The following is a 23,128-nucleotide window of genomic DNA, read 5'->3' on the forward strand; positions in this document are numbered from 1 at the left end:
TTGTGTTTGCGCTTTTAAGAATAAATACATTGTATTTATTCCTTCCCGGGTAAAAGAGTTCACTTCCTGACTTGCGTCAGGAAGTGAAAAAAGAAATCACTCTGCAAAAGCGCTTTGAAAAGCGATTTACACAAAATCGTAGCGCGCAGGTAAGCGTCGGGAGGGGGAAACAAAACTCAAAAAATCACAAAACGTGGCCGTCAGCGCTTTCAATTTTAGATGTGAACAAAGCCTTACTCCCATGACAGTATCCTTGTAAATGATCCCACGTCATATCCGCTCGATACCGACAAACAACAGAGAATGCAGCAGGTATTGATTCCTGCCCCGACGACAGACAAACATTGCTGCACACATTGATCCCATTCTCAGCCCTCGACTTGCTATACTAAGAATAGCAAGCCCCAGAGCAATCACATGTTGAATTCTGCAGCAGAATATGATTTTACTGGCCTTAAAAAACATTTTTTCTTGGAAGTATACAAAATCGATTTTTTTCAAAAACTGAAAGGACTTTGTGAAAACGTTTTTTCCTCGTGTTTCCAGTCTTCTCCTTAACATATCCTGCAAATTTGGGGATTCTATTATTAACATTAGCATTTGGGGCTTTGCTATTATCCACTGACGATGGTAACCGTTGATTTTAAATGTGAATGCAAATTTTGGACATGGAAATTTGCGGTAAAAAGCGAACAGTGAACGGTTGTTATTCGCCAGGAGATCCTGTCTGTGTCCTGATTGGCTTCTGTTTTGTGCTGATTGGTGGATTGCATTATTGTAAGATGTAAACTTAATGAACAGCTTGAATCACAAGATTGTGAGCTCGTTCGAGGGACAGTTAGTGACAAGACTATATATACTCTGTACAGCGCTGCGGAAGATGTCGGCGCTATATAAATACTAAATAATAATAGGGGTGCATGCGTAAGTGGGCTGTTGCTGCTGCTTTATCGGCTACATACAACTATTTTGCAGTGTAATTGGAAATGCAAAAAGCCTGCACCTTCTTTCCCCTCAGTTTTTGCAATAAGCGTTGCTGAGCCATCTGGTGCAAGGATGTATTACACCCCAGGAGGAACATGGGGTAATAGGTTGTGGCAGGCTAAGCAACTTTTATAAATAGACACTTGTCCACCACACTGCGTATTTTGCCTTTGCTATACACTGAGCCGCCTTCCTTATTTTATTTTAACTGTGCTGTAAATTTTATTTTATGGACCACAGTAACGGATGATAGCTGCCTCTTAGTTTATTCTCTGGTAACAAGCGAGGATGGTATTTTATAGTACTGTAGCTAATACAAGTCAAAATTCCTGTTTAATTCTTGTAGTTTTTTTCTTGTAAACCTTCTACAACCTTTGCGAATTTATGTTTCATGTCTCTGTAGGGAAGATAAACAAAGCTTGTGTATAACTGACCAGAACTCACAGTGGGAAGATATAAACCTTCCTGAATCAATTCCCTCTCACAGTGGGCAAATATAAACCTTACTGAATCAATAAATTGGAAGTAGGTCTCTTATTATATGACTTTCCATCCATTGTTTTTCTAAAACTAGCTGCTGTCTTTTTCACCTGTGAGAGGCTGGAGGTTTATGCACACTGCGTCAGCAAATAACAAAGTACGATGTCTGAATCCATGGGAGGAAAGCTGCAGAAGCTAAATAGCGACACATCTAAGGACTCCTCTGAAAATCACTCAACACATCAAAAAATGTTCAGTACTTTTTTGGGGTTATTTTTGGTAGAAAAAGCATTTCAAATCACTTCTGTTATCAGACTGAGGTGCTTATTTTGATGAGGGAGTTATATACAGCGTGAAGATAATTACATGTGATGTGTACACAGCTTACTGCAGTCATTACATAGCATGAGCCTGACAGCTCCTCAGGTTAGATACGGTTTACTTATCCTGACCCCCTCTACTGACCTTAGACAACACAAGCAAGGCAGTTGAGTAGTGTAACACATTTCATTCTGTGCATCAATTGTGCTGGGAGTTGTGTCTATCACACTCTCCTCACTGTATTTAAATCTTTGTTAACCTAGAGAAAGGGGCACTGACTGACATTTTATATTTACTTTAATTGTGTTGTTGTATTAATAAATATTTAAAGGGCACTTGAAGTGAGTGGTATATGGTGGTGGCTGACATTTATTTAATTTTAGACAATGCACAGGGCTGGCTGTCCTGCTGATCCCCTGCCACTAATACTTTAAGGTGTACCAGGCACAAACATTAATAAAAAAATGTACATATACCTGGGGCTTCCTCCAGCCCCTCCGCACCAATCGCTCCCACGCCATCTTCCTCCACCGCCTCGTTCTCCTGTTAGCAGCCCCATAAGTTTGGCCAGTTGCAGCCAGTCGGTGCAGCTGGAAGCGTTATGCACCTGCGCAATATTGCCTTGGCTGCGCATGCGCAGTGCACCGCGACTCGCCAAGCTATCGGGGCAGAAAACGGGAGAACAAGGAGGTGGTGGAGGATGTCGATGGAGCGATCGGTGCGGAGGGGATGGAGGAAGCCCCAGGTATGTATAAATATTTTATTAATGATAATCTCAGGGTTAGCATAAGCCATAGACCCTGAACAAGCATACAGGCAAGATGTTTGACTGAAGTTTGACTGGATTTGCAGCATACTTGTTTTAGGTGTGCAATTCAGACACTACTGATGCACAAAAGATAAGCAGGATGCCAGGCAGGATGCCAGGCAACTGTTATTGTTTTAAAGGAAATAAGTGTGATAGCATCCACATCCCTCTCACTTCAGGTGTCCTTTTACCCCTTGTGTACCAGCAGTCTCTGTTACCTTAAGGACCAGAGACTACTGGTACCAGAAAATGGCGCTTACCGATGAATCGCCATTCATACCCACCGCTCTTAACACTCTCCCATCACCTCAGGCACCTCTCTCTGTTGTCGCTATGACGGCAGAGCTGTGTGAGCTGGTCAGGAGCCGCTTTCACTGGCTGCTGATGCTGTCCATCAATGTAAGCCAAGGTGATTGGCTCACAGTGATTATGCGGTCAGGAGCCAATGAAAGCGGCTCTGGATCTGCTCACAGAGATCTGCCCTCTTACAGACAGCAGGGCTAGTGAGCTGTGGCCGGTGCAGTGCTGCGAGATTGGCAGTAGCGTGCAGCGGGGAAGGTGAAATCTACGTCCTGTCAGAGCCATGCAGCCACCTGCAAACGCAGATTTCTACCAACGCGGTCCGGAAGCGGTTAACTTTCAGAAAAATTAGTTTGCAAAGAAAACTCGGTCTTCTGTCAAAATGTGTGGGTGCTTTACTACTGAAATAAAAAGGATTGAGTCGCATGTTATTAACCTGAAGTAAACATAAAAGACTGGATGAGGTAAAGGCTGGCCCTACCATCAAGCCAACTGAATCACGTGATTCAGGGGGGAAGACTGTAGAGGGCGGCATAAGCTCTACACTGAGCAGATCATTGTCAGTCTCTTAATCTACTTTGCTGCTTTTGTCAGAATCACAGAGCGCAGACTTTGCCTGCTGTGAGTCTGTGTGTACTGGCACCGCCACTTCATTAATATTCACTGCATTCTGCTAACCCCGCCTCCTCTCCATGTGGTTCTGGTGCTCTAGTTCCCTGCTGTAGTGGAGGTAAGCTGCTGTATATGCTGTCAGTGGCGTAGCAATAGGGGATGCAGAGGTTGTGACCGCACCAGGGCCCCAGGACTAGAGGGGCCCACTAGGGGCCCTCCTTCATCCATCTTATTAGTCTTTTATTAGTGCTATACTGATAATGAACATCTCTTCATTTGCACTGAATAGTGGTAATCCTTAACAAGCTATTTTCTTACTCTGATTATACCTCTCTGACACTGCAGCTGTCCTTGGTAGGTTTTGGTGCTCCATATCTATAGAGTACTTGGGGCCCCATGTAAAACTTGCACCAGGGCCCCAAGCTCCCAAGTTACACCATTGTACGTTGTCTATGTATGCCTGAGGAAATATGCTGTTTGTGTGTATATGTATATGTATGTACAGTGTGTGTATGTATGCAGTTTGTGTGTGTACAGTGTGTGTGTGTGTGTAGTGTATGTGTGCAGTGTGTGTGTGTGTGTGTGTGTGTGTGTGTGTGTGTGTATATGTGTGCAGTGTGTGTGTGTAGTGTATGTGTGCAGTGTGTGTGTGTAGTCAGTGGCGTAGCTATGGAGCTCGGGGCCCCGGTGCGAGTTTTACATTAGGCCCCCCTAGCACTCTATACGTAACAATTAATACGGCGCAACAAAACCTGCCAAGGTCATGTACGGTGTCAGAAAGGATGGGGAACAGCTTGTTAATGATTACTACCATTCAAAGCATCTATAGAAGTTATTATTACCACCACAGGACCAATAAATAGCTAATACTTTGGTTTAGGAAGGGCCCCATGGGGCCCCTCTGGCCCAAGGGCCCCGATGCGGTCGCTACCGCTGCAACCCCTATTGCTACGCCCCTGTGTGTAGTGTATGTGTGCAGTGTGTGTGTGTAGTGTATGTGTGCAGTGTGTGTGTGTGTAGTGTATGTGTGCAGTGTGTGTGTGTGTAGTGTATGTGTGCAGTGTGTGTGTGTGTGTGTGTGTAGTGTATGTGTGCAGTGTGTGTGTGTAGTGTATGTGTGCAGTGTGTGTGTGTGTAGTGTATGTGTGCAGTGTGTGTGTGTAGTGTATGTGTGCAGTGTGTGTGTGTAGTGTATGTGTACAGTGTGTGTGTGTAGTGTATGTGTACAGTGTGTGTGTGTAGTGTATGTGTGCAGTGTGTGTGTGTAGTGTATGTGTGCAGTGTGTGTGTGTAGTGTATGTGTGCAGTGTGTGTGTGTAGTGTATGTGTGCAGTGTGTGTGTGTGTAAACTAAAATAAATAAACTAAATAACATAGCTGCTTCTGGGCCCACCAATTGAAGCAGGTGGTTTCGGTGCCTGAATTGGGCACTGCTACAGCAGTAATGCTATAGTCCACGGCCCATGTTCGGGTAAATTGGGGTTCTGATGATCGTCGGGCTGCGAATTACTTCTCCCTCTAAGTTGCTACGACTCAGAGGGAGAATAGTATTTAACTCTGAAGTGAGTTCACCCTGCGCCCTAACTCGTGGATGCGGGAAGGGCCGGTGTCCACTAAGCACAGCTCTGCCCCCAGTTAAAGGGAACCTGAAGTGAGTGGAATACAGAGGCTGCCATCTTCATTATCTTACATACAATGCCAGTTGCCTGTTTGTGCTGCTGAGCATTTGGCTTTAGTTGGTTTTGAGTTACACACCTGCAATAACTTGCAGACAGAGTAGTCAGACCAGGATCATAGCATCTGATCAACATGCTCATTCTGAGCCAGCGACTAAAGCCAGAACATCAGCACAGAAGTCAGGCAACTGTTTTTGTTTATTAGAGGATGAAAATGGCAGACTCTGTCTCGCTTTGGGCTAGCAGGAAAAAGGGGCTAGTGGACGAAAAGGGTGCCTCCATAGACTCCAGTGCATTTATCGCTAATACAGTACCCAAAGCAGAAAAAAGGACGCGGGATGAATATGGTTTTCAATATTAAAACATAAAAGTTTTTGAATTATGATATCATAATAGAAGCTTGCAACGTTATAGTCTTTGTCATATTATTTCTTTTGCATGTACAGATTTTATATTATCAAAGATATTATCATTTCTATGTGTGTAAGGGTGATTGAGCAAGGGGAGTGTTTAGGGTTAGGCACCACCGGGCGGGAGTGGTTAGGGTCAGGCACCACTTGCGGGGGTCAGGGTTAAGCAACACCAGGGAGGTGGTTAGGGTTAGGTCCCACGGGGGGGGGGGGGGGGTGTTAGGGTTAGGCACCACGGGGGGAGGGGGGTTAGGCACCACCGGGGGGGGGGGGGGGGGGGTTAGAGTTAGGCACAACCATGGATGGTGGTTAGGGTTAAGTACCACCAGAGGAGTGATTAGGTTTAGGCACCACCAGGAGAGAGGTCTGTGTGAGAGTAGGTTTAGGTTAAGCTGTATCGTTGAATTATGTAACAATTTTTAAAGATAATATACTTTCATTTTCATCTTCCGTCTGTTTTAAAACAGTATTTATCGTTAACGAATTCCGTTAACAATGTTTATTGTTATTGAGATTTTGTTATCCAGCCGCACCAATTTGCTATCCAGCCGGGCCCTTTTTTCCTGGCACCCTTTTTTAATTTGTTTTTTTTAAATATCGTCACAAACAACTATTTTGCCCAACATCACACAGTGCTGCATTGCTGTCAGCTAGACTAGGGAGCACCATGATGCCTATACCATGCGTCCCATTTGCACTGATGAGGTATGACTCCATAAGACCCTTTCTCAGTGAATGATCATTGATAAAAATGTACAGCACAATTCTGATGGCTTGTACAGGAAGGGGATAGATAGGTGACCATTGAGAACATTAGTCTGGAGCAGACAAGAGATGAATGTGTCATAATGGGGCTTTTAGCTCTACCATAATGGAGCTCTCAGCCATCACAACACAAGCTCTGAGGTCACTAAATGGCAGAAATTAAGCTGTATATCCACAAGATGAAACACAAAGAAGACATAAATGAAAAGTAAGAAGGAAGCAGATCATTTTAACCTGATAAGAGTACAACCTTGGACGTTGTAAACTTGGATTCTATTTAATTTGAAAACATCAGCTAAAAGAATTCTTAGCGAATGCTTTCAATTAAAGGGCTTCTAACCATATTTTTTATTTTACAAATATGTTTCTTTGATTGTTATCAGGTGACTAGATTTTGTAAAACTATTATATTCATTGGAGTGGGGAAAGGTAATTCTTTTCAGTGTAACTGTCGGGCATAAAATCAAAAATCTATTCTTTATTTTTATCTGGTAAACACGTAATAAGGATGCTAACCAGGCAATCCAAAAGTTAAAATCTCTATCACTTTTCTTGTTTATAAATGATCATTCCCCAGTTTACCTGACTCTTATTTGGTACCAGGGGCGCCGCTAGCCCTATTTTGGGGGGGGGGGGGGGGGCTGTGCCCCCAATCTGTCCTGGGGTGCCACGGATCTTTTTCCCAGGGGTGCCTGCTGCCCCCTCCTGGCCGCCGCTGCCCCCCGGCTGTCCCCGCGGTCAGAGCATCAGACCTCGATCAGCGGGCGACCAGATAGAGCGGGCGCTAGGACCTAGCGGACACCGCTGATATGCGGAATTGCCATCACTTCCGCATATACAGCGTAGTGCGCCCGGCGCCCGCTCTATCTGGTCGGGTTGCCCGCTGATCAAGGTCTGACGCTGCTGGCTGCGAGGTGAGGGGGGCACCTGTCACTCACTACCTAACGGCGGTCCGTGTCACTCATTATCTAACGGGGGTCCCTGTCACTCACTACCTAACGGGGGTCCCTGTCACTCATTATCTAACAGGGTTCCTGTCACTCACTACCTAACGGGGGTCCATGTCACTCACAACCTAACGGGGGTCCCTTTAACTCACTACCTAACGGGGGTCCCTGTCACTCACTATCTACAGGGGGTCCCTGTCACTCACTACCTAACGGGGGTCCCTGTCACTATCTAACGGGGGGCGCCTGTCACTCACTATCTAACTGGAGTCCCTGTCACTCACTATCTATCGAGGGTCCCGGTCACTCACTACCTAACTGGAGGTGCCTGTCACTCACTACCTAACGAGGGTCCCTGTCACTCACAACCTAACCTGGTGGTCCCTGTCACTGACTACCTAACTGGGGGTCCCTGTCACTCACTACCTAACCTGGTGGTCCCTGTCACTCACTACCTAACCTGGGGGTCCCTGTCACTTACTACCTAACTGGGGGTCCCTGTCACTCACTACTTAACCTGGTGGTCCCAGTCCCTGTCACTCACTACTTAACCTTGGGGGTCTCTGTCACTCACTATCTAACCTGGTGGTCCCTGTCACTCACTACCTAACTGGGGGTTCCTTGTCACTCACTACCTAACCTGGTGGTCCCTGTCACTCACTACCTAACTGGGGGTCCCTGTCACTCACTTTCTAACCTGGTGGTCCCTGTCACTCACTACCTAACTGGTGGTTCCTGTCACTCACTACCTAACCTGGGGGTCCCTGTCACTCACTACCTAAATGGGGGTCCCTGTCACTCACTACTTAACCTGGTGGTCCGGGTCCCTGTCACTCACTACTTAACCTGGGGGTCCCTGTCACTCACTATCTAACCTGGTGGTCCCTGTCACTCACTACCTAACTGGTGGTCCCTGTCACTCACTACCTAACTGGGGGTCCCTGTCACTCACTTTCTAACCTTTTGGTCCCTGTCACTCACTTTCTAACCTTTTGGTCCCTGTCACTCACTACCTAACTGGTGGTCCCTGTCACTCACTACCTAACCTGGTGGTCCCTGACCCTGTCACTCACTACCTAACCTGGTGGTCCTTGTCACTCACTACCTAACTGGTGGTCCCTGTCACTCACTGCCTAACCTGGTGGTCACTGTCACTCACTACCTAACCTGGGGGCGCCTGTCACTCACTAGCTAACCTGGTGGTCCCTGTCACTCACTACCTAACCTGGGGGGCGCCTGTCACTCACTAGCTAACCTGGGGGTCACTGTCACTCACTACCTAACCTGGGGGGCCCCTGTCACTACCTAAACTGGGGGTCTTCTGTCGCTACCTAAACTGGGGAACTCCTGGCGCTACCTTAACTAGGGGGCAGCTGTCATAACCTAAACTATCCAGGCCAGCCAGCCCAGAATCACTGTCAAAAGGGCCACAGCATCACCACCAGTCAGGCCAGCATTTACTTCAACAGCCCAGCATTACTGCCAGCCAGGTCACAGCATCACCGCCAGCCAACCCAGCCACAGCATCGGCCACAGCATCACTGCCAGGCCTTTCAGCCCACACATCATCCCTAATCCAGCCAAAACCAGTATTGCCAGGCACAGCAGCCAGTAGAGGAGAAATCAGAAGCCAGGTGAGAGGTGTCTACCAAATTAAGGGGGCATTCTTCCTATTTATGTGAAATGCTGTCTATTTATGTGCCTCATGACTGCTGAATTTGTCTTGTTGGGAGCCTCATGATTTGTTGGGGGCCTCAAGATTGCTGAATTTGTCTTGCTGGGGGCCTCATGATTTGTTGGGGGCCTCATGATTGCTGAATTCGTCTTGTTGGGGGCCTCACGATTGCTGAATTTGTCATGTCGGGGGCCTCACGATTGCTGAATTTGTCATGTCGGGGGCCTCACAATTGCTGAATTTGTCATGTCGGGGGCCTCACGATTGCTGAATTTGTCTTGTTGGGGGCCTCATGATTGCTGAATTCGTCTTGATAGAGGCCTCACGATTGCTGAATTTGTCTTGCTGGAGGCCTCATGAATCCTCATCATATGAGACAATGGCATTAAACCTAATTTTTTAGCTTTTTAAAACAGAAAATAAAACTGGGAAGTTCTAAAAAATTGAATACATTTTTCAGGAGTAGGATGGATGAAATTGTTTATCTTCACAGTTTATTTTCAACTTGGATTTTCCATAATGTTCATGTATGAGTTAAAATGTTTGTACAGTATTTAGTTTAAATTGCTGTTGCCACTTTGCGATAGATAAGTGACTTTCGGGTTGCAGTTTGGGCACTCGGCCTCCAAAAGGTTCCCCACCACTGTCATAATCTAATGTCCCACCATTGCTAGGTTCATGTAAATTTGTCTCCACCCGTTACCACACCCACATTCTGATCCATGGCCCACCCATTTTTCGGTGCGACGTGCTAAGCACGCCGCCCAACGCGACCCTCATATTTTTCGGCGCGGTAGCTGCAGTGTGCTGAATTCTGCTGCCTACAGTATGTACAGTATACTCTGTTCTCTAGTGCCTGCACTGTATGCTGATCTACCTCCAGTGTGTACAGTATAAGGTGTTATTCTGTGCCTTTACTGATTGTAAACCAGCTGTATTGTATGCTGATCCCTGCTACTTTCAGTATGTACAGTATTAGCTGTAAAGCCTGGTACACACATACAATTTTGATTAGCCAATTTTAGCTCTGTTCATCAAATTCATTGTCTGTTGGCCCACTTACTGCACGGTCAATGGCCCACCACCCCGGTCAATGATTGACCAATCAGAATTGTATGTGTGTATACATCTTTGATCTTGCCTATACTGATTGTAAATTATCTCAATAAAGGACAGGGGGCTTGATCCAATATTTCGATGGGCAGGCCCATTATCTGTAGCTTACACCACTGCTAAGTTCATGTACATTTGGCCCCACCCATGGCCACGCCTGCTCACATCATGGCCACGCCCATTTTTTGCCGCATGAACCCCCTCGCCTAGTGCCCACAGGTGCCCCCGATCTCCAAGGACCCTAGAAATGCCCCTGTTTGGTACGTTGCCACACAAAGGAAGTTGCAGAGCATGCTGGGTTGTCTTTTTTTGCTTCTTTATTTCCCCTCAGACTTAACTAATGTACAGAAGCAAAAAAGGATAACCCAGCATGCCCTGCAACTTTATTTTTGCGGCAACGTACCAAATAAGAGTCAGGTAAATTGGGGAATCATCATTTACAAACAAGAAAAGTAATAGAGATTTTAACTTTTGGATTGCATGATTAGCATCCTTATTACTTGTTTACCAGATAAAAATAAAGAATTGATTTTTGATTTTATGCCCGACAGTTACACTTTAAAGCAAATCTGAACTGAAAATTGAAATAAACATACACACCTCATAGTTACCTCCCATGTAGTCTACACATCAATCTCTTCCTTCTCACCTGCGTCTTTGTTTGTCCACTGTGATCAATGACATTCTCCAGCCTCCATTTTGAAAATGGCCATTACCCCATAACAGCTCCCTGGTTAGCACACTGTTAAACTGTAATATTGTCTACTTGAGCCATAGGGAAACATGATCATTAAGGTGCCCATCAACGGTACAATATTTTCATCAGATACAATCTTTTGATGTAATATTTACTATCGAATTATAAAGAAAACAGCTCACTGTTTGGTGAAAATCAACGTGAAAGAATTCTTTGGTTGATTGGAACTTAAAATTCCATCGATCCGAAACTTGTATTTTACAATCATATTGTAACGATCGGTGTCAGCACACAGAGAGAATCTGATTATTGGTGATCTGCAGTATCACCAAGAATACAGATATATACCTGATTATTAATGATCTGCAGAATCACCAATAATACAGATATAGCTAACCTCTGGACACCTATGTAATGTGAGTGTTTGGTGCAACAGTAATGACTTTGAGTGGGACCACCCGAGGAGCAGGTGGTCTTTGGCCGTATGGGAGTTACCTCCCTCAGATAAGTGCAGAGACCTTTTAGCAGCCTGAGAGGTCCAAAGGGGTGAAGCCCCAGGCTGAATAGCAGAAAGGCCCTGAGGCTAAGTGACACCTAACACAGAATCCCTAGTCTTGGGTGTGAGGTCAGTGGTCTCGACACCCTGGCACTAGTCTGAATTATAACACAATGATAATACAGAAGTAATCTGGCTCAGTGTGAATTCCCAGGTCCTCCTGGTTCAAACACACTGTGGGATCTGAGTATGGTCTGAGTGCTTTCACGTAAGTGTTCGCAGCGGCAGACAACTTGAGACTGACCAGCCATAGGTATATATAGAGCGGCGCTCTCCGGCGCCACCCACCGCTGATCAACCAATGGCCACTAGTTCTGGGATCAGCTGACCAACCTGGTCAGCTGATCCCTCCTCGTTTGGCATAAAGGTTCTGCCTCTCAGCGCGCGCGTGCATATTCCTCAGTCTGTGTGCACTAACAGGCCCAGCCACCTCAGACGCCCACTGCTGCGTGCAAACTGCCGCGCTGGACACGGAATCAGCCGCCTCGCCGCTAGTCTGCGCGGCGGCTTCTCCGTAATCTCTTACAGTACCCCCCCCTGAGGAGTGGACTCCGGACACTTCCCACCAGGCTTTCCAGGATGCAAGTCATGGAATTCCTTTTTCAAATCATCTGCGTGCATGCGACAATCTGGCACCCAAGTTCTCTCCTCTATGCCATATCCCTTCCAGTGAACCAGGTACTGCACGGAGTTCTGCACAAGCCGGGAGTCCAGAATCTTTTCTATCTCATACTCAGTTTGGTCATCAATCAACACAGGGGGGGGGGGGGTGGAATCCACGTGCACCGCCGGCTTGAGCAAGGACACATGGAATGATCTCACACCTCGCATGCTGGTAAGGAGATCAATAGCATAAGTGACATTATTAATCTTTCTGGTCACTGGAAAAGGACCTATGAATCTAGGGCCCAGTTTGGGTGACAACTGTTTCAGAGCCAGATGTCGCGTGGACACCCAGACCAAGTCCCCTGGAGAGAATTCCCATTCTATGGAACGTCTCTTATCCGCCTGTTTCTTTTGGTTCTGAAAAGCCTTCCCCAAATTTCTTTTAACCATTCCCCAAATTTGCTTCAAGGCCCACTGCCAATCCTCCAGGGCTGGAAACGGAGTGGAAGCCACTGGCAATGGGGCAAACTTGGGTGACCTTCCCGACACCACCTGAAATGGGGAAAATCCTTAAGAGGAACTTTTCAGATTATTGTGTGCAAATTCTGTAAACGGCAAAAACTTTACCCAGTCGGTTTGTGCATCTGCAACATAACATCTAAGAAACTGTTCCAGGGACTGGTTGACTCTTTCGGTCTGGCCATTGGTCTGTGAGTGGTAGCCTGATGAGGAGGAAAGATCCATGTCTAACTGATGGCAGAATGCCCTCTAAAACTTAGATACGAATTGGACTCCCTGATCTGACACTACATTTTCCGGAATGCTATGCAGCCGGAAAATGTGCTGGATGAAGAGGTCAGCCAATTCCTGGGCCGAGGGGAGTCCTTTCAAGGGGACAAAATGAGCCATCTTACTGAATCGATCAACTACCACCCAAATGACCGACATGCCCTCAGACCTGGGGAGCTCTCCCACAAAATCCATGGACACATGGGTCCAAGGTTCACTCGGAATTGGTAGTGGTTGCAATGTTCCAACAGGTGCCTGACGAGAGGGTTTGCTCCTAGCACACACTGCACACTCTCTTACAAACTCCTTACAGTCTGTTGCCAATGACGGCCACCAAGCACATCTAGCAAGCAGATCCTGAGTTCTGGTGGCCCCTGGATGCCCAGCATTCTTGTGGGAATGAAACAGCTGTAACAGTTGTAGACGAAAAGGCAATGGTACAAACAGGACCCCCTCAGGCTTCCCCTCTGGAACGTCCTGTTGGAATGGACTCAGAGTGACCGTCCAGTCTTTCCAGGTCTCAGTGGCCGCCAGCACCACCTTCTGAGGTAGAATGGTCTCAGGGGCTGAGGGCTGTGTTGTCTCGGGCTCAAAACACCGGGATAAGGCATCGGCCTTGATGTTCTTACTCCCAGGGGTATACGTAATTACAAATCTGAATCTCAAAAAGAACAACGACCACCGAGCCTGTCGGGGGCTAAGTCTCTTAGCGCCCTCAATGTACTCTACATTTTTGTGGTCAGTGTAAACTGTAATAGTGCGTTCGGCCCCTTCTAGCTAATGTCGCCATTCCTCAAAGGCCAACTTGATGGCTAGAAGTTCTCGGTTGCCGATATCGTAGTTTTTCTCTGCGGGTGAAAATCTACAGGAAAAATAAGTACATGGATGCAGTTTTCCCTGCAACCCAGAACGCTGAGACAACACAGCCCCCACCCCTACCTCTGAGGCATCAACCTCCACGATAAAGGGAAAGGTGACATCTACATGTCTCAATATGGGTGCAGAACAGAACAGTTTCTTCAGAGTGGAAAAAGCAGCATGGGCCTCTGTGGACCAGTGGTGAGTATCTGCCCCTTTCTTGGTGAGACTGGTGAGGGGTGCGTTCACTGTAGAGTACCCCTTTATGAACCTCCTGTAGTAGTTGGCGAACCCCAGAAACCTCTGGAGTGCCTTCAAACCCACAGGTTGAAACTTTTCCAGGGTCCATAGAGAGGCCAGAGGTCGAGATAATGTACCCCAAAAAGGTGACAGAGGTCACTTCGAAAATGCATTTTTCCAATTTAGCATACAGAAAATCTGTCTCAACTTCTGTAGCACAAACCTAACATGTTTCTTATGCTCTGAGAGGTTGGATGAGAAAATCAGAATATCGTCTAGATACACTAAGACGAACCTGCCCAACACCTCCCTGAACACCTCGTTAATCAGCTCCTGGAAGACGGCCGGGGCGTTACACAACCCGAAGGGCATCACCAGGTACCACCGCTGATCAACCAATGGCCACTAGTTCTGGGATCAGCTGACCAACCTGGTCAGGTTATCCCTCCTCGTTTGGTATAAAGGTTCTGCCTCTCAGCGCGCGCGCGTATTCCTCAGTCTGTGTGCACTAACAGGCCCAGCTACCTCAGACGCCCGCTGCTGCGTGCAAACCGCCGCGCTGGACGCGGAATCAGCCGCCTCGCCGCCAGTCTGCGCGGCGGCTTCTCCGCAATCTCTTACACATATTTAAAGACAGAATATGCCCTAATTGACTTGTTTATGAGAACAATCGAGAGTTACCTGCTAATTACTTTAGATTGTAAAAAGTGCAATGAAAGATCACATCTGATGAAAAAAATTGTACCTTTAATAGGCACCTTAACCTTGATCATCAGTTGTCTTTTCAGTTATAACTGATATATTACTGACAGCAACTGATATATTTCAGTTCTGACAAAATCTTGTCAGAAATGGAAGGAATTGTTGTAAGAAGAGCTTCTGAGAGGAACTGCTGGTGAGGTAAGTATGTAATATTCATTTGCAGGTAATCATGTGTTTATTTTAAATCTTTTTACCAGGTTCAGGTTCACTTTAAAGAAAACTCCAGGAGCAACTCTAGATACATCATCTGATTAGTGAGAAGGGTTCCCACATGCTACTTTTATTGTATGAAGTTAAAGGAATTCTATCAAAGTTTGCATTTATGAGAAAACATCTTTAATCAATGTAATATAAATGTAAATAAAGTAGTCAGCATATACTTTTTGTGTGCCGTCATTTTTTTTAACATGTTTGTGTAAGACAGTGAGCTTTGAGGACACACTGACGGCGACGGGGCACTGGAATAGTCCATGTGGATAGGTGATGCCAGGTGTGAAACAGAGCATTGCAGGCTATTCCCTGGCTCCCTCACCCATAGGAGTTTTTACTCATGTGGCCGCTGCAGTAAGGAGCCATCCATACTGCTCATATTATGCCCGGACAATAGGTCGCACTTCCATATGCGCATTGATCAGTGTCCCGCAGAGTCAATGAATGTTTGCCATTGAGGCAAAGGAGGGCGGAAGTGTTCTGTTCTGACAGAGCGCTCTGACAGAAGAACGGAACACTTCCGCCCTTCTTTGCCTCAATGGCAAACATTCATTGACTCTGCGGGACACTGATCAATGCGCATATGGAAGTGCGACCTATTGTCCGGGCATAATATGAGCAGTATGGATGGCTCCTTACTGCAGCGGCCATGTGGGTAAAAACTCCTACGGGTGAGGGAGCCAGGGAATAGCCTGCAATGCTCTGTTTCACATCTGGCATCACCTATCCACATGAACTATTCCAGTGCCCCGTCGCCGTCAGTGTGTCCTCAAAGCTCACTGTCTTACACAAACATGTTAAAAAAAATGACGGCACACAAAAAGTATATGCTGACTACTTTATTTACATTTATATTACATTGATTAAAGATGTTTTCTCATAAATGCAAACTTTGATAGAATTCCTTTAAAAATCCTGTTTTTAAATGTGTGCACTCAAAACAGCCAAGCAGAAGGAGTAAACAACAAGCACCATGAGCAAAACTCTGTGCTACAAGAAATAACTGGAATAGCATCTTCTGACTGAGAACATTCAAAGATATTTACTTACTGACACAAGGTGCTTAAACATAGAACAAACTGTAGGTGCTTACAAACGCACTATTTAATGTTGCCCACAGAGATCAGGGCTTAATCTCTCTGGTGACATTTTGAGGTCAAGTGTACAGATGCATCGCTAGCCTACAGAGCAGGAAGGAGGGATGATGGTGTGGCGCACATTGGATCGGCTTTGAGTAGGTGGACTAAGGAGGAGAACAATGCTCTCTGCCTGAAATGATCTAGCACTCTGGATCCTTCTGGGCCGACATACGGTAGGTTCTCAGCAGAGATGGCCCAGCCAGACTACTGCTCCAATACTGGAAGCAACTACAGTATATAAGCCCTGCTTCTTCATCCATTCAGTGGACAGCACCATCTACAGTCCACAGACATGCCATGCTGTAGACCCACAGAGATCAAACTCTATTCCTGTAATTGTTCTGTTAAATCGCCTGGTGCGATGATGCTATTTTGCTCCTCTGTTGACCATACTTCAGTAAAAACTATACGTTTATAATCAAATGAATTAGCTGCATTTGCAGTGGATCCTATATGATATACAGACATTAAACTTCATGTATGAAATGTATGACTGCAGTAAACTTTGTTTCACTCCGAGCAACTAGTCAGATTCTTCCATCCTTGTCTCTTGAGCAGATGTAAACTACAAGGAGAACCTACTAGTTGGAAAAACAGGAAGAGAAAAGATCTAGAGCCACATGTTTCATACATGTCCTGCTTTATGATTCCACTGTATTTTTGAATTTGGGGCACACACATAAATGTGGTCTGGTGGTGTGCTTACTTGCATTGGTTTCCCCATTTCTCCTTTAGAGGAAATATTATAGACATAGCAGACCAAGTGACTTGCTTGATAGCCAGTGGATTGGAGGCCCAGCAGTACCTACATAAATAGATGTGTATGCAATCAGCAATAGCATGTTGCACATATATTTGGCAATATCTATGCAATTTCTCTGAAGGTAGATATTATACTGTACCGCAGTGCTTGTTACTGATTTGAAATGGTGCACACCATGAAAGAGGGATGTCTTTGAGTTGAAGATACAGAAGTCAGAGGCTTTACGATAATTTTACTATGGGACCTTATTACACATAATTATGCTGCTGGCCCCAGTCTAGCTCTAAACAACCCCTGAATCTATGAATAAAATGTACCACTGGCAATGGGAAATGCATCCATTGTATATATTTCTCTGTATTAAACAATAAAATAAGCAAGTCATTTAGGCTGCCTTTTAAAAACCTTCAGTGTTGGTTTCTTACAGAAAGCTGAGAAAATTGAGCATAAAAGCAACACGGTTGAATTCACTTACTGATGCCTCATCTCCAGTTCTCCTATCCTCCTTAGGGATTTCCTTTAGGGATTTCCTGCTCATTGAAGTTCTTAGCTTGTTATCTGTTACAAATTGCTGGATTTTTGAAAGAACTGAATTCCCCTTAGAGGCTTCATTTTTGCTCCCACTGGGGGACACGCTACGAGTTGGCATGAGTTGCCTCTGACTGCTGAAGCCTCCGATGTTGGAGTCTGTTGAGCAATCATTTGATGTGGGTGTCTTGATAGAAGAACGAAGATGTGATGGATCTTCTAAACTTTGTCTTATTACATCCACTGGGTGAGAATAGTCTGTGGGATTCTGATCTGATTTAGGGCTTGAAGTCCACTGGATGAAGTCATCCTCCTGTTCCCAATAAAATAAATGCACATTGTGTTATATATTTCTTGGTGCCATAAAAACATAGCATACCAGTTCTTATGCAGTGTTGAAGACCTGCAGCTATAAAGACTTTAGGGGCAGGACAATAAATGGCTTTATCATGTACCTAGTGTATGCGAACAGTGGCGTAGCTAAGGAGCTTGGGCAAGGTGCGAGTTTTACATACCCCCCACCCCCCACAGCACTTTCTGCATAACAATTGAAAACCTGCCAAAGACAACACAGTGTCAGAGGTGCAAGAAGGGTATGGAGGAACAGCTTGTTAATGATTATTATAATTCAAAGTATTTATAGAAGTGATCATTACAATAAAGAGCTAATACTGCAGTTAAGGGAGGGGCATACCGGGCCCAAGTGCAGTTGAGACCTCTGCAACCCCTACTGCTACGATACTGCATGCCAGTTTTAATAGACCAAAGTTCAAAATATTGAAAAAAAAAAAGAATATTTATTTATATATGGTACTGTTCTTAATTAACACAATTTAAAAAAGCAACCATGCATTTAGACAAAAATCCCAACAAAATCCCCCGAAAAGGGGAAAGTGACCCTAGGCCCCAAAATTTTTCAGGGCTTGTGAGTCTCCAAACAAAATGTAGGGTCAGTGCAACTGAGTAATTTAAATTAGCTGTTTTATTGATCTGCAGTATATTAAAGTGAACCTGAGGTGAGAGGGATATGGAGGCTGCCATATTTATTTTCATTTAAGCAATACCAGTTGCCTGGCTAGCCTGGGTATCCTCTGCCTCTAATACTTTCATCCATAGACCCTGAACAAACATATGCAGATCAGATGTTTCTGACAATATTGTAAGAACTGACAAGATTAGTTGCATGCTTGTTTCTGGTGCAATTCAGCCACTACTGCAGCCAAATAGGTGAGCAAGGCTGCCAGGCAACTGGTATTGTTTAAAAGGAAATAAATATAGCAGCCTCCATATCACTCAGGTTCACTTTAAAAGTAGCAAAAAAGGCAGCTATCCAAGGCAAAAATTTAAAAAAAATTATGCAGCAATATGACAGCAGCAGACTGTTTTAAAGTTGTTTAGCTGTAATATAATTACAGCTAAGCAGCTTGAAAAAGGGTTTCTAACCTGGATCAGCAGTCTGTAGTGATGCAGCGAACATGACATTTTCGGTTCGCAACGTGAATTTTCCACAAAAGTTCACTAACAGGCGAATCTGGCGAACTGCCATAGACTACAATGGGAAGGCGAATTTTAAAACCTATAGGGACTGTTTCTGGTCTCAAAAATGGTGAAAAAGTTGTTTCAAGAGGCTTAACACCTGGACTGTGGCATGCCGGAGGGGGATCCATGGCAAACATCCCACCAAAAATTACGTAGTTGACGCAGAGTTGTGTTTTAACCTATAAAGGGTGGGAATCACAGTACATTCCTAAATTTGTGGAGTTAAGTGCTTTAATACATCCCGCAATCATATACGGCGATAAGGTAGTGTTAGGGTTATGACCGGTTCACACTGACAAACGAATTGGCACATTTAACGCACCGCAAACAACTGCAAAGAGCTTTACTGATAATGTCAGGTGAGCAAATCAGGTTTTTACTAGTTGACACCTCCAGGACATAAATGTTAGTCCTCCCGGTAGCGATCTTTGTGTAGTGCTGCATAGTGGCCGCCATGCTTGTGCACACGTTCGTAGGAGTGCAAACGATTGCAGTTTTCTAGCCCCTATGGTCGTGCGCAGGTAGTTTAATGATAGTTAATTGACCCTCCACCCCCCAAAAAAAACAAAACACTGATTCTGCACTGAGGCCTTATACAGGGGACAGTAGTGGATACTAGATGCCAGTAGTGGTGGTGAAGGATTATTGGGTTATGGTCGGTGCACTACTAGGACCAGCACAGTTGTCTCCAACAGCTAACATGTGCACTGGACACACCGGATTGCAACATAATAATAGCAAGAAAAAGAAAAACAGTCCTCAGAAGAGTGAACTACTGTAGCACTAAGCACTGACTGCACCTGTCTGCAACAGCTAAAGTCCACTGTGTGGACACACTGAACATCAATATCACATAAGATCAAAACACAGCCTTTAGAAGGGTTCTGGCGTTATGTAGATGGTGAATTGCTACGGTAGCAGCAAAAAACTGAACTGGGAGACAGAGAACACAGGCCTAACTAACACTTTCCCTATCTGCAGCACAGATTCCCTGATCTGCCTAGCACAAGAGCCAAACACAGACTGCAAAATGGCTGCTCTACTGGCTTTCTGATATTGTGTGTGTGTGGGGGGGGGGGGGGGAGTCCAGATAGGAGGGATAGCTGATCTGCTGCCATGTATCTGCTGACTCTGCTGTGAGGGGTCAAAGTTTGGCTCCATTATACTGCATAGGGGTCGGGTGGAACATGCCATGCGAACACACTTTGTTTGTTGTGAACTATTCGCCGGCAGAACAGTATAGGCCATCTCTAGCAGTCTGCGGTTGGGAAGGTGTACATACAGCAAATTTTCACTTGATTTAGCCACTGAAGCGGACCTGAACTCAGGTGATCGAAATCCTGCAATAAATCTTTACCTTTTTGTTCGAAGATCCTGTATACCAGAAAATGACAAAATCTGTATTACTATAGACCTGCGCTGACTTTATATATTCATTGCTTTTGTGGACTTTTGGACATTGTCCTTCTCGGCTGCGGTCGCCTTCTGCCTTGGCGCTGACACTGTGTCTACTTCCTGCTTTCATGGAAGAAGACATATTGTTAATATTCTGTAGTTACAAATTAGCTGCTCTGCCATGGCAGAGGAGATTCCTGAGCTGACACAGCTGAGAGATCAAATTATGCTGGTGTTGAATCACAGATGAGGGGGAATTAGACAGGCGAAACTCTCTAAATACATACAGGGTGCATGTCTCTATGTTTTCCTTCTGTCCTGTGCAAGAGTTCAGGTCCACTTTAACAGATCAAACAAAACAAACAAACAAACACAGAACATTTATATCGCGCTTTTCTCCTGGCAGACTCAAAGCGCCAGAGCTGCAGCCACTAGGACGCGCTCTATAGGCAGTAGCAGTGTTAGGGAGACTTGCCCAAAGTCTCCTACTGAAATAGGTTCTGGCTTACTGAACAGGCAGAGCCGAGATTCGAACCCAGGTCGCCTGTATCAGAGGCAGAGCCCTTAACCATTACACTATCCAGCCACTTTGACAGATGGGTCAGAAAATACTAATGACTTGCTTGTAGGTACTTTTAACAGTGGCGAACATAATATTTCAGCAGCCAATATCTGATTATGCACTTTTCCATCATACGCTGTTATGACTGTTCAGGCTTTGTTTTATAGGTGTACTATGACTTGTCACTACTTTCTGGTGAAGCATACTATGGGCTGGTTCCCACATACTTAAAAAATGTACTATTTTCTGGACCATACAGAGATGGATAAACAGAAAGAAAACGTATATAATGTTTTGAAATGGAACTGTTCACACCTTTCAGTTCCATTTAATCCCGACATCCCAAAAATCAAAAATAACCTAGCATTTTATATATTTGAAAATATTATTATAAATAAAAAAATAAAATAAAAAATGCTATACATATTTTTTTTAAATATGTACCTTTTTTTAAAGGTACATACACTAAATGGAAATCAGTTCAATCAAAATGATACAGGGCACGATAAAATATGATTGGCCGGTCTAGGTCTACTTTCCATCACATCACTTCATACTGTTTTACTCTACCCCCAGGCTGTCCACTGGCGTTTTTGCTTATAAAGTACTACGCTCTACATATGTATGCTTATCACGTACCTATACTGCCGATCCTTGTAGCGATAATGAAAATAAAATGTTGATAAGTACATTTATGTTCACCCTGTGGAATGGCAGCCACTGGATAGTCAGGGGATGTGATCTGAGACTTCCCGTGCAGTAAGCCCTTCCATCAAATTATTCATCTAGCTTAAGGACGGCGGCAGGGGCAGCTCAGTGTGCGTCAGCTAATGATGTTTTTATAGGCTCCTGTTCAGCATGAAAATCAAATTCTATCAATTATACTTTCTCACCTCTCAGCCCACTGCCCACATTGCACGTTATGTAGGCCAGATGGAGATTTTCAGGCACTATTAGGTGCGTAATAAGTCTCTTCAACTTCACCAATTATGAATATAAAGTGATTTAGGTTCTGGTCTGTGAACCTGTCTGTGGAATGTTAAGGTACAAGAGCAGAGGCAAATCTGTACATTCCATAAAAGAGAAAACCTTTTGTTTATATATCTATATTACTCTTAGTTAAGAAACTGCAAACAAATAAGCTTTTTCATCACTACATACCTGTATCTGGGTGTTTACTGCATGCAAAATAATTATGGGGACTATGTATCCCGATAGGTAAGTTAGGTAAGTATTGAGAGTACTGAAGTCAGGGTAGGTTAGGAGTAAGGGAGGCTAGTGTTATGCTGGTCACTCACCAGCAGACTGATTTCACAGATATCTGTCAGATCGGCAGAATTTATCACCAGTGCAGGTCAAAATTAGAGTAACTGTACAGTGAAGAACAGTGACATTTTATTCTACTAACTTTAAACCTGCCGTTTCATGCTGTGAACATCTACCGTATATTTTTCTCAGCACCTGAATGGGAGTTTGAAATCAATACAGTGAAGTACATTTCACAGTTGGTTCAGTAGTCCACCTGCTATGACTGATCTAATAATAATTTGCCAGGTCAGTCTGCTTGCATATGGTCAGCAGTAAACTTAGGATCAATGTTAAGGTCAGGTGAATAAGTATTGCATTAGATTAGGGTAATTGATAATTAGCATGACAGGTTAGTGTTGGGATTGGTTAAGGTTATTATAATATTATTCCCTCAGTTGCGCCAGTCGGCTCTTATGCGCATGCGCAGAGGGGCCATGCATGCACAGAAGAGAGACTGATGCGGCTGAGCCAGATTACAGGACTGGTTGTGGCTGAACGGAGGCACTGGGGAGGACGGCAAGGGATGAATCAGTGCTCATGGGGCTTGAGGAACGGATCAGTGAAAAATGGCGCACAGCGCCTATACATAAAAATGGTGCTGCATTAAAAAGATACGCTTATCGCTGTTTATCGTTAGTACTGCATAATAATGGTGCACAGGGAAAAAAGAAGAAAAACGGCACACAGTAACGTTATTTATCAATAGCACCGTTCATATGCCAAACAGCAGACGTTATTGCGCACAGTAACGTTATTTATCAATAGCTAACCTACATAAGCCAAACTGCAGACATTATTTAAGTGCAAAACGGTGAATAGACTTAATGTAACACTGTCAAGGTTAGGGTTAGGCACCACCAAGGAGGTCTTAGGGTTAGGCAGCACCAGGGGGGTGCTTAGGGTTAGGCATCTCCAGGGGAGTCGTTAGGGTTAGGCACCACCAGGGGGTGGTTAGGGTTAGGCACCACCAACGGGGTGGTGAGGGTTAGGCACCACCAGGGGGGTCTTAGGGTTAGGCACCACCAGGGGTGTGCTTAGGGTTAGGCACCACCAGGGGGGTGGTTAGGGTTAGGCACCACCAGGGAA

The 23,128-nt window shown here is 44.9% G+C and overlaps 1 protein-coding gene across 2 annotated transcripts in view; it reads right to left on the bottom strand.

Moving 5' to 3' along the window:
* The window catches only part of CFAP20DC (CFAP20 domain containing), a 498,588-nt gene that overhangs the window by 165,383 nt on the left and 310,077 nt on the right, over nucleotides 1-23,128 (bottom strand). For both annotated transcript variants that reach the window (XM_068253759.1, XM_068253760.1), the window contains one exon: nucleotides 17,186-17,551. In XM_068253759.1, the coding sequence (XP_068109860.1) occupies nucleotides 17,186-17,551 (366 nt within the window). The remainder of the gene's footprint in view (nucleotides 1-17,185; nucleotides 17,552-23,128) is intronic.

This window comes from Hyperolius riggenbachi, chromosome 9 (genome assembly GCF_040937935.1).
Source record: "Hyperolius riggenbachi isolate aHypRig1 chromosome 9, aHypRig1.pri, whole genome shotgun sequence".
Classification (NCBI taxonomy): domain Eukaryota; kingdom Metazoa; phylum Chordata; class Amphibia; order Anura; family Hyperoliidae; genus Hyperolius; species Hyperolius riggenbachi.